At 38.5% G+C, this 12586-nt stretch overlaps 2 protein-coding genes across 2 annotated transcripts in view; one reads left to right on the forward strand and one right to left on the reverse strand.

Moving 5' to 3' along the window:
• The window catches only part of LOC126058427 (translation initiation factor IF-2-like), a 106181-nt gene extending 103421 nt beyond the window's left edge, over positions 1–2760 (reverse strand). Inside the window, exon 1 of the mRNA XM_049853490.1 lies at positions 2702–2760. Coding sequence (XP_049709447.1) covers positions 2702–2760 — 59 coding nt within the window. The remainder of the gene's footprint in view (positions 1–2701) is intronic.
• LOC126058122 (olfactory receptor 2AK2-like) overlaps positions 1–12586 on the forward strand; it is a 324114-nt gene that overhangs the window by 241450 nt on the left and 70078 nt on the right. The gene's annotated exons all lie outside the window — the stretch shown is intronic.

Raw genomic sequence — 12586 nt, forward strand, 5'->3', positions numbered from 1 at the left:
ACCAAACAAAATCCAAACCAGTTGCTATTGAATCAATTCCGACTCATAGTGACCCTATAGGGCAGAGTAGAACTGCCCCATAGGGTTTCTAAGACTATAAGTCTTTACAGAAGCAGACTGCCATGTCTTTCTGCAAATAACCAACTGGCGGATTCGAACTGTCCACCCTTTGGTTAGCAGCCGAGCTCTTAACCACGGTGCCACCAGGGCTGCGCCATAAAGACTGCAACCTAGGAAACCTTGTGAGGCAGTTCTAAGTTGTCATACAGGGTTGATATGAGTCAGAATCTCTTGATGGCACACAACCATGATTGTACTAAGAAAAATTCCTCCAAGCATCTGCCTACATGACCCCTGAAGCACATATGCATGCACGCTATCAAAGCAGTGCGGCCAAAGACAGGAAATTGGGATAGAGACATTATAGACTGCACACTGAAAAGTGATTTCTGAGGGGCATGCAGCTCAAGCGGAGGAGGTAGCATACAACTAAATGCCCTTCTCCTTCTATTGTTCAATGGTCTTCAGAAAGAATGTGTCCCAGGAATTAACTGTAGCCCAGGAGAACTTGAAGACAGCAAATACAGAGGACCGGTCAGGATGCTTCTGCAGTGGTCAGGGTGAGGAGTGATGGTGGAAGTGCAGGTGGGAACAGTGGGCAGGCTTGAGGTGTACTTTGGAGCTTGAGCTGCCAAGAATTGGTGGTCAGTCAGACGTATGGGATGAGGGGAATGGAGAATCAAAGGTGACTTCTAGAATTCAGGCTACCATGAGCGCATGGTCACCAAAGCCATTCTCTACCATGTGGAAAACCATGGAGGAACAAGCTTGAGAAAATGACCAAAAGATTTTTTTCTGTACATGTTAGATTTGGATGTCTGAGGTCATCCAAGTGTGGAGAACAGTTCCCAGCTGTGGATACCACTCTGAGGTAGGGTAGTTTTCTGGGTTCTAAGAATTTGAAGATCATCAGCCTATAGCTGATTTGAAAGCCGCTGGTGGTGCAGTGGTTATGCATTTGGGTGCTACCAAAAGGTCTGCAGTTTGAATCTACCAGTCGCTCCTTGGAAGCCCTGTGGGGAAGCTCCACTCTGTCTTATAGGGTCCCTATGAGTGAGAATCCACTCAATAGCGACTTTTGTTTTGTTTTGTTTTAATACTAAGCTCAGAAAAGTTGTGTGTCAGGGTTGTATTTTTTCACAATACTTATTCAAGCAGTTCGAATCTACCAGCCACTCCTTGGAAACCCTATGGGTCAATTCTACTCTGTCGTTTAGGGTCGCTATGAGATAGAATTGACCCAACAGCAATGGACTTAGAACTTGGACTTAGAGGAGCCCTTTCTTTGTCAAAGCTGAGAGTTTTACTTCATACTTTTTAAAACTGCCATGTCTCATGCTACGTGGCTACACTTACAGGAGCATTTTTGGTGCTAACTTGACTTGTTCTTGGTGAAGGGCTCTGTATTCATTTTCTAGGGCTGCCATAGTAAATTACCAAAAACTCAGTGTCTTTAAAAAAACATATAATCCATACAGTCCAAGAAGCTGGATCATATGAAGAAGAAGGGGCACCAGGATTGGAGGAAGACTCATTAACAGCCTAGACATGCAGATGACACAACCTTGCTTACTGAAAGTGAAGAGGACTTGAAGCACTTACTGATGAGGATCAAAGACTTCAGCCTTCAGTATGGATTACACTTCAACATAAAGAAAACAAAAATCCTCACAACTGGAACAATAAAAAAATCACAATAAAGAGAGAAAATACTGAAGTCGCCAAGGATTTCATTTTACTTGGATCCACAATCAACACCCATGGAAGCAGACTTCGAGAAATCAAATGACATATTTTATTGGGCAAATCTGCTACAAAAGACCTCTTTAAAGTGTTAAAAATCGAAGATGTCACTTTGAGGACTAAGGTGTGCCTGAACCAAGCCATGATATTTTCAGTCGCGTCATGTGCAGCTAAAGCTGGACAATGAATAAGGGAGACAAAAGAACTGAAACTTGAATTATGTTGTTGGTGAAGAATAATGAATATACCATGGACTGCTAGAAGAATGAACACACCTGTCTTGGAAGAAGTACAGCCAGAATGCTCCTTAGAAAGGTGGGTGGCAAGACTTGGTCTCACGTACTCTGGACATATTATCAGGAGGAATCAGTCCCTGGAAAAAGACATCGTGCTTGGTAAAGTAGAGGGTCAGTGAAAAAGACAAAGATCCTCAATGAGACAGATTGAGACGGTGGCTGCAACAGTGGGCTCAGACACAGCAATGAGAAAGGCCCAGGGCTGGGCACTGTTCCGTTCTGTTGTACACAGGGTCTCTATGAGTTGGAACTGACCCAACAGCACCTAACAACAACATCATAAACTCACTAGATCTCCTGGGGATAGAATGTCATATTCACTGTGGAGTAGATAGTTTGTCTGTTTGTTTACCATATTTACTAATACTATGATTTACATTTGATAACTTCCACAATCTGTTGAATCGCCTTTCTTTGGAATGGACACAAACATGCATCTCTTGCAGTCTGTTGGCCAGGTAGCTAGCTTCCAAATTTCTTTGCATAGTGGAGTGGGCATGTACAGGGCTGCATCTGTTTGTTGAAACAACTCAGTGGGTATTCTCTCAGCTCCTGGAGCCTTGTTTTTCGCCAGTGCCTTCAGTGTAGCTTGGACTTCTTACTTCACTACTACCAGTTCTTCATCATATGCCACCTCATGAAGCAACTGAGAGTCGACCATTTCTTTTGGTACTGTGACTCTGTGTATTCTTTGCATCTTTTGTGTGTGTGTGCTTTAAGTGAAACTTTACAAATCAAGTCAATCTCTCATACAAAAATTAGTATACAGCTTGCTATGTGCTCCTAGTTCCTCTCCCACTAATGAGACAGCACACTCCTTCTCTCAGCCCTGTATTCCCCGTGTCCATTCAGCCACTTTCTGTCCCCCTCTGCCTTCTCATCTCCCCTCCAAACGGGAGCTGCCCACATAGTCTTATGTGTCCACTTGAGACCAGAAGGTCACTCCTCACCACTATCATATTCTATCCTATAATCCAGTCCAATCCCTGTCTGAAGAGTTGGCTTTGGGAATGGTTCCAGCCGTGGGCCAATAGAAGGTCTGGGGACCGTGACCTCCAGGGTTCCTCTAGTCTCAGTCAGATCATTAAGTCTGATTTTTTTATGAGACTTTGAGGTCTGCATCTCACTGTTCTCGTGCTCCGTCAGGGATGCTCTGTTTCGTTCCCTGTCGGGGCAGTCTTCGGTTGTAGATGGGCACCATCTAGTTCTTCCGGTCTCAGGCTGATGTAGTCTTGGATTTACGTGGCCATTTCTGTCTTTTGGACTCATAATTACCTTGTATCTTTGGTGTCCTTCATTCTTCTTTGCTCCAGGTGGGTTGAGACCAATTGATGCATCTTAGATGGCCGCTTGATAGTGTTTTTAAGACTGCAGATGCCACTCACCAAAGTGGGATGCAGAATGTTTTCTTAATAGATTTTATTATGTCAATTGACCTAGATGTCCCTTGAAAACATGGTCCCCCAACTGCTGCCCCTGCTACTCTGGCCTTTGGAGCATTTGGTTTATTCAGGAAACTGCTTTTGGTTTAGTCCAGTTATGCTGACCTCTCCTTTATTGTATGTTGTCATTCCCTTCACCTAAAATAGTTCTTGTCTACTATCTAATTTGCAAATATCCTTCTCCCTCCCTTTCTCCCCACCCTCATAACCATCAAAGAATATTTTCTTCTCTGTTTAAACTATTTCTTGAGTTCTTATAATAGTGGTCTCATACAACATTCGTCCTTTTGCAACTGACTAATTTCACTCAGCATAATGCCCTCCAGATTCCTCCAAGCTATGAAATATTTCACGGATTCATCATTGTTCTTGATCTGTGTGAAGTATTCCATCATGTGAATGTACCAAAATTTATTTATCCATTCATCTGTTGATGGGCACCTTGGTTACTTTAATCTTCTTGCTATTGTAAACAGTGCTGCAATGAACATGGTTGTGCATGTATCTGTTCATATAAAGGCTCTTATTTCTCTAAGATATATTCCAAGGAGTAGGATTGCCATATCCTATGGTAGTTCTATTTCTACCTTTTTAAGGAAGTGCCAGATTGATTTTCAAAGTGGCTGCACCATTTTAAATTCCCACCAGCAGTGAATAAGTGTTCCAGTCTCTCTACAACCTCTCCAACATTTATTATTTTGTGATTTGGGATTAATGGCAGCCTTGTTGGAGTGAGATGGTATCTCATTGTAGTTTTGATTTACATTTCTCTAATGGCTGATGATTGTGAGCATTTCCTCATGTATCTGTTACCTGCCTGAATGTCTTCTTCATTGAAGTGCCTATTCCTATCCTTTGCCCATTTTTTAAATGGATTATTTGTCTTTTTGTTATTGAGTTTTTGCAATATCATGTAGATTTTAGAGTTCAGATGCTGATCAGAAATGTTATAGCTAAAAACTGTTTCCCAGTCTGTAGGCAATCAGTTTACTCTCCTGGTGAAGACTTTGGATGAGCATAAGTGTTTGATTTTTAGGAGTTATCTAATTTCTCTTTGGGTACTTGTACATTGTTAGTAATGTTTTTGTTACAATCCCACCCTAATCCTCTTTAACATAAAATTACAATCACAAAATGGAGGACAACTACAGAACACTGGGAATCATGGCCTAACCAACTCGGTACACACATTTCGGGGGGGACATAATACAATCCATGACATCCACCTTTTAGTATATTTTGGGGACTGGCTCTTTTAGTCAGAAATAGGTTGAATAAAAGTGCTTACTTACCAGCAGTTTCCCAACAGTGTTGGTGACGGATCCCCAGTTGAATACACACAATCACACTGAGTGCATTTGCGGTGCCTCAGCAAGTCCCACTTGCCTTCATAACACCGATCTCTAGAACAAAACACAGCTCTGTAAGCAAGTCAGTTAAAAATAAAGGCATTGGCTATTGAACATCACTAAAGACATAAGTGCATATTGGTTCTGTGTTGGTTGCCAGAATCTAATTCTCTTAATTAATTCATATTTTTTGTAGATATTTTTCTTGCTCCATATACCCAGAGTTCTGTGTACGTATAATGAACATTCTACATGTAGTTTTCTCACAAATATTACCCAATATCATTCATTTTTTTGACCATTCACTCAATGTTCAAGAATAAATTGAAGTATAGGAAATATTCTTATGGTTATTTAACTCTAAGGATGAAGAAATTGCATAGTGGGTCTTGGCTCCCTTTAGAAATTCTCTACCTGATGCAGTTCCACACAGCAACACGGACCTTCATCTCAGCACAGGAAGAAAGACAGCTTTGTCTCAATATTTGCCACTGCTCTTCACCTTCTATTAAGGTAAAAATTCTTCAGCCTGCCAAGAGCATTGTTCAAGAATTGGCTCCAAATCTCTCCTTGAAAATTACAGTGAAAAATCTTATAAAAATGTTAAGTTTTATTATTAGGCAAACCACTATTTCATCAAATCATCGTCTCTATATAAATTTTTCACCACTATGTTTTTTTTTTTAATGTGGCTTAAGACAACAATCAGGTGTGTAATAATGTGTATATCATTACATTTCAAATTATAAAGTGATGTTCCAATGGTTTAAAGAGTTGGAGGGACTATTGTGGCTAGAGAATACTGAATCAAAAAATATTTTGACATGAAAGTTTCAACAACAAATATGTTCCATAACTATAGGTGTACTTGTAGGTAAATGTTTAATGTAATAATTCGGATGGTTAAAAAAGATAAAAACACATTAAACAGCAGAATAAGTCAATAGATATCTATTGTCATGACAGATACAAACAGAAAACAAAGAATAAAAAATAAGTGCAGCAGAGGTTACCAGCGTTATGTAAAAGAGAGGAGCATCTTGACACCGAAATAAAATAGCTAGATGCTTCAAAATGTGCATCCAGAAGCTTTTACCTTTAGCAGGTACTGCAATTTCTGATTTATTGGAATTAAACTAGTTGTCCATGTCATTCAAGTATTATTTTAATGCAATAAATCATTTTACAAGTCCCATGCTGTAGAAAAAATGCTTAAATCATTACATAAACATAGCTTTGCTCACAACTCTTCCCATTCTGAATGCATTACTTTTCCCTTTACCACTTCCTAAATAGCTGTGAAAATCTTCACAGTGCTGTAAACCCAAGTTCTAGTCCCACCACCATTTTATGTGATACTGATCACTGTGTGTCCCTGTGAAGTCTTTTTTTTTTTTTTTAACATCCTATATATATATATTTTTTTATAGCACTATGGTCACTATTGTCGACTCAACATGTTTACTGCCTTATTGCGCTCTTTACCTGTTGTTGAAGCTTTGTTATTTACTTTTAAATGTCTTTCTTATTTCTCTACCTTAACACTTAAAACAGTGTTTCATTTTATTTGCTGTTGTTTTTTTTCTTTTATTATATTCTTGTCCACTCAGAGTTCAGGCATGATTAAAAAGTAATTACATTTTTGTGGAGACAGAATGGGATTTAGAATCAAGTTTCAATTACCTGGGTTTTACTTCCTTCATTGACTAGCTGTATATCGGCAATACTTACTGACTATAAAACTTAATTTCAACATTTGTAAAACAGGTTACAATCTATCTATGCTTTTTTTAGATATATACATTTTTTTTAATTTCAAAATATAAATTCACCAAAAATGATGTTAACATTTAGATTTTTCTTGTGTTAAAAAAAACTAAACCAAACCTGTTGTCATCAAGTTGATTCCAACTCATACCGACTCTATAGGACAGAGGAGAGCTGCCCCATAAGGCCTTCCAAGGAGTGGCTGGTGGATTTGAACTGTAGGCCTTTTGGTTAGCAGCCAGGTTGGAATCCGCTACATCACCAGGACTCCTTTCTTGTAATAAGTCAGATAAATTGATAAGCTTATATTCCAGCTATGTATTTAGTGCATGAAATATGTCAAAGAGAATTATGTAATGTTTAAAATTTTAAATGTAAATTGATCAAAAATTATAATAAATTCCAAATAAGTAAGATAAAATGATTAGCTCCAGTTCTCAGTAGGGGTTTAAATGCCTTTGAGACCAGTTGGTGCTCCTGTTTTCACCCATTCTCAATGGCACAAACTCAGCATCAGTCTCTGAATAGTGATTATGATGCTAACACAGTAGACAGTCAGGAGTGGTTGGGCTACTATTTTCACATGTTTTGCTGGCTAATAGATTTAAATTTACTGTCTAATATTTCTTATCTTTTACTTTTGGAGAACGAAGTCAATTGTTCATGTCGTATTATGTATGGTACAGCCCAGAGTGTTTGTAGTGTTCAGTACTTTAAATTTCTCACCACTTTCATCATTACTTTTTTGTATAGGAAACTCAGGAATCAAATAGGTATTTTATACTGTCCAGCAATGCTTACATTGTAAGTATAAAGTGGGAGCCATTATAACGTTAAGGGAAATATCATTGATACAATGTTGGCTTTTTAATTAGGCAGATTTGTATTTGTAATCCCACTCTGTCCTTAATTGGCTGATGACTTTAAGAATGCTTCTTTACTTTCCGTAGCCTTGATTTACTCACCCACAAAATGGGATGATGACCCTCATCTGGAAAGAATATACATATATATATATATATATACACACACATACATATGAAACTTACTTCTGACAATGGATGAAACAAAGCCAATACTAACAAATATTGCTATTTCTTCTACCTGCCTTCTTTACTCACTCCAAGCTTCTAGACAGTTTGCTCAGATACGTTTCCTTCCTTCCCTTCTTCTTTCTTTCTATGCTACCTCTTTTTGTTTCCCTTTCAGTTTCATTGTGAATTCACAAACACTAGGTTGAATTTCAGTGTTTATATGCTATTGGGGGTATGCATCTAAGTAAGCAATTTACCTTCCTGAAATTAAAATATAGATAATTCCTGCACTGCCTGCCTCACATGGCATGCGAAAGTTATTTAAAATAGTAAGAAAATATAAATATGTTACTTATTATCTATTGAATCCATACATCAGGCTAGATAATTTAACTGTCATGTTGAAGTGATAAATTTATAAATATAGATATTAATATTTTGTTATTAATGTAAGAAGAGTAAGTTAGAAACCTAATATGAAGAGCAGGTGAGGATTTCAAAAGGATTGGTTCTTAGAAGGGTAGGACTAGAACAGTAATAATCAAACAAAATGTAAAATATGTTCATAGCAGGAACATACAGAAGGTTGCTTCTACAATGGTGTTTAAAATAGAATAATGTATATTTGATTAGACAATCATTTATGGGAATAAAAAGATTAAGAAAATTTATCCTTACCTGCAAAATCTTAGAACCAAAAAACCAAACCAAACCCAGTGCCGTCGAGGTGATTCCTACTCATGGCGACCCTATAGGACAGAGTAGAACTGCCCCATAGAGTTTCCAAGGAGCGCCTGGCAGATTCTAACTGCTGACCCTTTGGTTAGCAGCCATAGCACTTAACCACTATGTCACCAGAGTTTCCACAAAATCTTAGAAGCAACAACATATTCATCATATTTCATCCAGAACATTCCTGATGTCCTGCAGTCATGCATTTGAACTCATTTGTGCGGAAACATTCATTTTTATAGCTACTTACCTTCCTGGTGGTTACATCATTGGCTCCTAAAGACCAGAAAAAGAACCAAATGCAATTTGGCTGTCTTGACTGGGTCCCAAAGAAGACTCTTAAAGTTAAACAAATGAACAGAAATATCTTAAACAAGCAATATCTTCTAGGTGCAACTGCTTGTGTGTGGCACGAGGAAAATAAACACTAATCAAGGTAACTTAATTCTCAGTGAAATGAAACCTCATATGGAAACATGGGAATTTTACTCTTCCTTGATAATTACATCATCTAGAATCATCTCATGTGAGATTTTTATCATAAAGGAAGGGTTCATGGAAAGGACATGCCTGACTGGAGCCAGCTGTGGATTATTCTTAATTGCCTCTCCACTCTCACATTCCCAAAAGGAAGGAGGATATCAGGGCTTAATATGACTCAAGTACAGCATGAGAAAATGGAATATGTTTACAAATGTCAACACAACTATTTGTAAAATAATTCGATATTTATTAAATCTTTTTGTGAGAAATGAAGTGGCTCTAATCAGACTTAAATAAATGGGTTGACTAATTTTTTTTTTGTTAATATTTGAATGTACCATGCAACTAGGTTGATGGAAGTTGTATATAAAATTTATCCAAATCACTCAGTAGGATGATTTCAAAGAATCTGAAAAAAGTTAGGAAAATAAATTTGAAATACTGTGGCACTGTGAGTCAACCAGAATTACAGAGCGTTCAGTAAATTGGAGTAAAAAAGAACTGAAGGTATCATTTTCAAATTGATTGTTGTTATTAGGTGCCATCAAGTCTGTTCTGACTCATAGCCAACCTATGTATCACAGAACAAAACACTGCCTGGTCCTGTACCATTCTTACAATCGTTACTATCCTTGAGCCCATTGTCGCACCCACTGTGTCAATCTCTCTCTTTGAGGGTCTTCCTTTTTTTCCGCTGATCCTGTACTTTACCAAGCATGATGTCCTTCTCCAGGAACTGATCTTTCCTGACAACATGTCCAACGTATGTAAGACACAGTCTCGCCATCCTTGCTTCTAAGGGGCTTTCTGGTTGTACTTCTTCCAAGACAGATTTGTTCCTTCTCTTGGCAGTGCATTCAATATTCTTTGCCAACGCCACAGTTCAAAGGTGTCAATTCTTTTTTGGTCTTCCTTATTCATTGTCCAGCTTTCACATGCATATTAGGCGATTGAAAACACAATGCCTTGGGTCAGGCACACCTTAGTCTTCAAGGTGACATATTTCCTTTTCAACACTTTAAAGAAGTCCTTTGAGGCAGATTTGCCCAATGCAATGCGTCTTTTGATTTCTTTCTTTTTTTTTTTTTAATTTTTGTTGTGCTTGAAGCGAAAGTTTACAAATCAAGTCAGTCTCTCACACAAAAACTTGTATACACCTTGTTACATACTCCCAATTGCTCTTCCCCTAATGAGACAGCCTACTCTCTCCCTCCACTCTCTCTTTTCATGTCCATTCCTCCAGCTTCTAACCCTCTCTACCCTCTCCTCTTCCCTCCAGACAGGAGATGCCAACATAGTCTCAAGTGTCCACCTGATCCAAGAAGCTCACTCCTCACCAGCATCCCTCTCCAACCTATTGTCCAGTCCAATCCCTGTCTGAAGAGTTGGTTCCTGTCCTGGGCCAACAGAAGGTCTGGGGGCCATGACCACCAGGGTCCTTCTAGTCTCAGTCAGACCATTAAGTCTGGTCTTTTTACGAGAATTTGGAGTCTGCATCCCACTGCTCTCCTGCTCCCTCAGGGGTTCTCTGTGTTCCCTGTCAGGGTAGTCATCAGTTGTAGCTGGGCACCATCTAGTTCTTCTGGTCTCAGGCTGATGTAGTCTCTGGTTTATGTGGCCCTTTCTGTCTCTTGGGCTCTTAATGACCTTGTGTCCTTGGTGTTCTACACTCTCCTTTGATCCAGGTGGACTGAGACCAATTGATGCATCTTAGATGGCCGCTTGCTAGGGCTGAAGACCCCAGATGACAATCTCCAAAGTGGGATGCAGAATGTTTTCTTAATAGATTTTATTATGCCAATTGACTTAGATGTCCCCTGAAACCATGGTCCCCAAACCCCTGCCCCTGCTACTCTGACTTTCAAAGCGTTCAGTTTATTCAGGAAACTTCTTTGCTTTTGGTTTAGTCCAGTTGTGCTGACCTTCCCTGTATTGTGTGTTGTCTTTCCCATCACCTAAAGTAGTTCTTATCTACTATCTAATTAGTGAATACCCCTCTCCTTCCGTCCCTCCCTCCCTCCCTCCCTCCCTCCCATCTCTCTTAACCATCAAAGAATATTTTCTTCTGTTTAAACTATTTCTTAGTTCTTATAGTAGTGGTCTTATACAATACTTATTCTTTTGTAACTAATTTCACTCAGCATAATGCCTTCCAGGTTCCTCCATGTTATGAAATGTTTCACAGATTCATCACTGTTCTTTATCAATGCGCAGTGTTCTGTCATGTGAATATACCATAGTTTATTTATTCATTCATCCGTTGATGGGCACCTTGGTTGCTTCCATCTTTTTGCTATTTTAAACAGTGCTGCAATGAACATAAGGGTGCATATATCTGTTCCTGTAAAAGTTCTTATTTCTCTAGGATATATTCCAAGGAGTGGGATTGCTGGATCATATGGTAGTTCTATTTGTAGCTTTTTAAGGAAGCGCCAAATTGATTTCAAAAGTGGTTGTACCATTTTACATTCCCACCAACCATCCCCAAGATTTCTTGTTTTGTGTTTTTTGGATTAATGCCAGCCTTGTTGGAGTGAGATGAAATGTCATTGTAGTTTTGATCTGCATTTCTCTAATGGGTAACGACCATGAATATTTCCTCATGTATCTGTTAGCTACCTGAATGTCTTCTTTAGTGAGGTGTCTGTTCATATCTTTTGACAATTTTTTAATTGTGTTATTTGTCTTTTTGTAGTTGAATTTTTGCAGTATCATGTAGATTCTAGGGATCAGGCACTGATTGGAAATGTCATACCTAAAAACTTTTCCTCAGTCTAGGTAATCTTTTAACTCTTTTGGTGAAGTCTTTGGATGAGCATAGGTGTTTGATTTTTAGGAGCTCCCAGTTATCTGGTTTTTCTTCTGCATTATTAATAATGTTTCATATATTCTTTATGCCATGTATTAGGGCTCCGAACAGTGTCCCTATTTTTTCTTCCATGATCTTTATCATTTTAGATTTTACATTTAGGTCTCTGATCCATTTTGAGTTTGTTTTTGTGCATGGGGTGAGGTATGGGTCTTGTTTGATTTTTTTGCAGATGGATATCCAGTTATGCCAGCATCATTTGTTTAAAAAACTGTCTTTTCCCTATTTAACTGTTTTGGTGCCTTAGTCAAATATCAACTGCCCATATGTGGATGGATTTATGTCTGGATTCTCAAATCTGTTCCATTGGTCTATGAATCTGTTGTTGTAGGAGTACCAGGCTGTTTTGACTACTGTGGCCAAATGTTATAATATGTTCTAAAATCAGGTAGGGTGAGGCCTCCCACTTTATTCTTCTTTTCCAGTAGTGCTTTACTTATCATTAAAAAATGTCATTGGACTCATTAGACATGGATTGGACTGGACAATGGATTGAAGAGAGAGATGATGAGGAGTGAGCTACTTGTATCAGGTGGACACCTGAGACTATGTTGGCATCTCCTGTTTGGAGGAAAGATGGGACGGTTAGAAGCTTACAAAATGGTCACCAAAAAAGAGACTGGAAGGAGGGAGCGGGCTGTCTCATTGTGTAGTAAGGTGTATATAAGTCTATATGTGAGAGACTGACTTGATTTGTAAACTTTCACTTAAAGTACAATACAAATTATTTTTAAAAAGTTGGAATTTGGCTCAGAATTGCATTAAATCTATAGATTGCTTTTGGTAGAATAGACATTTTTATAATGTTAAG

Source organism: Elephas maximus, chromosome 14, assembly GCF_024166365.1.
Source record: "Elephas maximus indicus isolate mEleMax1 chromosome 14, mEleMax1 primary haplotype, whole genome shotgun sequence".
Lineage (NCBI taxonomy): Eukaryota > Metazoa > Chordata > Mammalia > Proboscidea > Elephantidae > Elephas > Elephas maximus.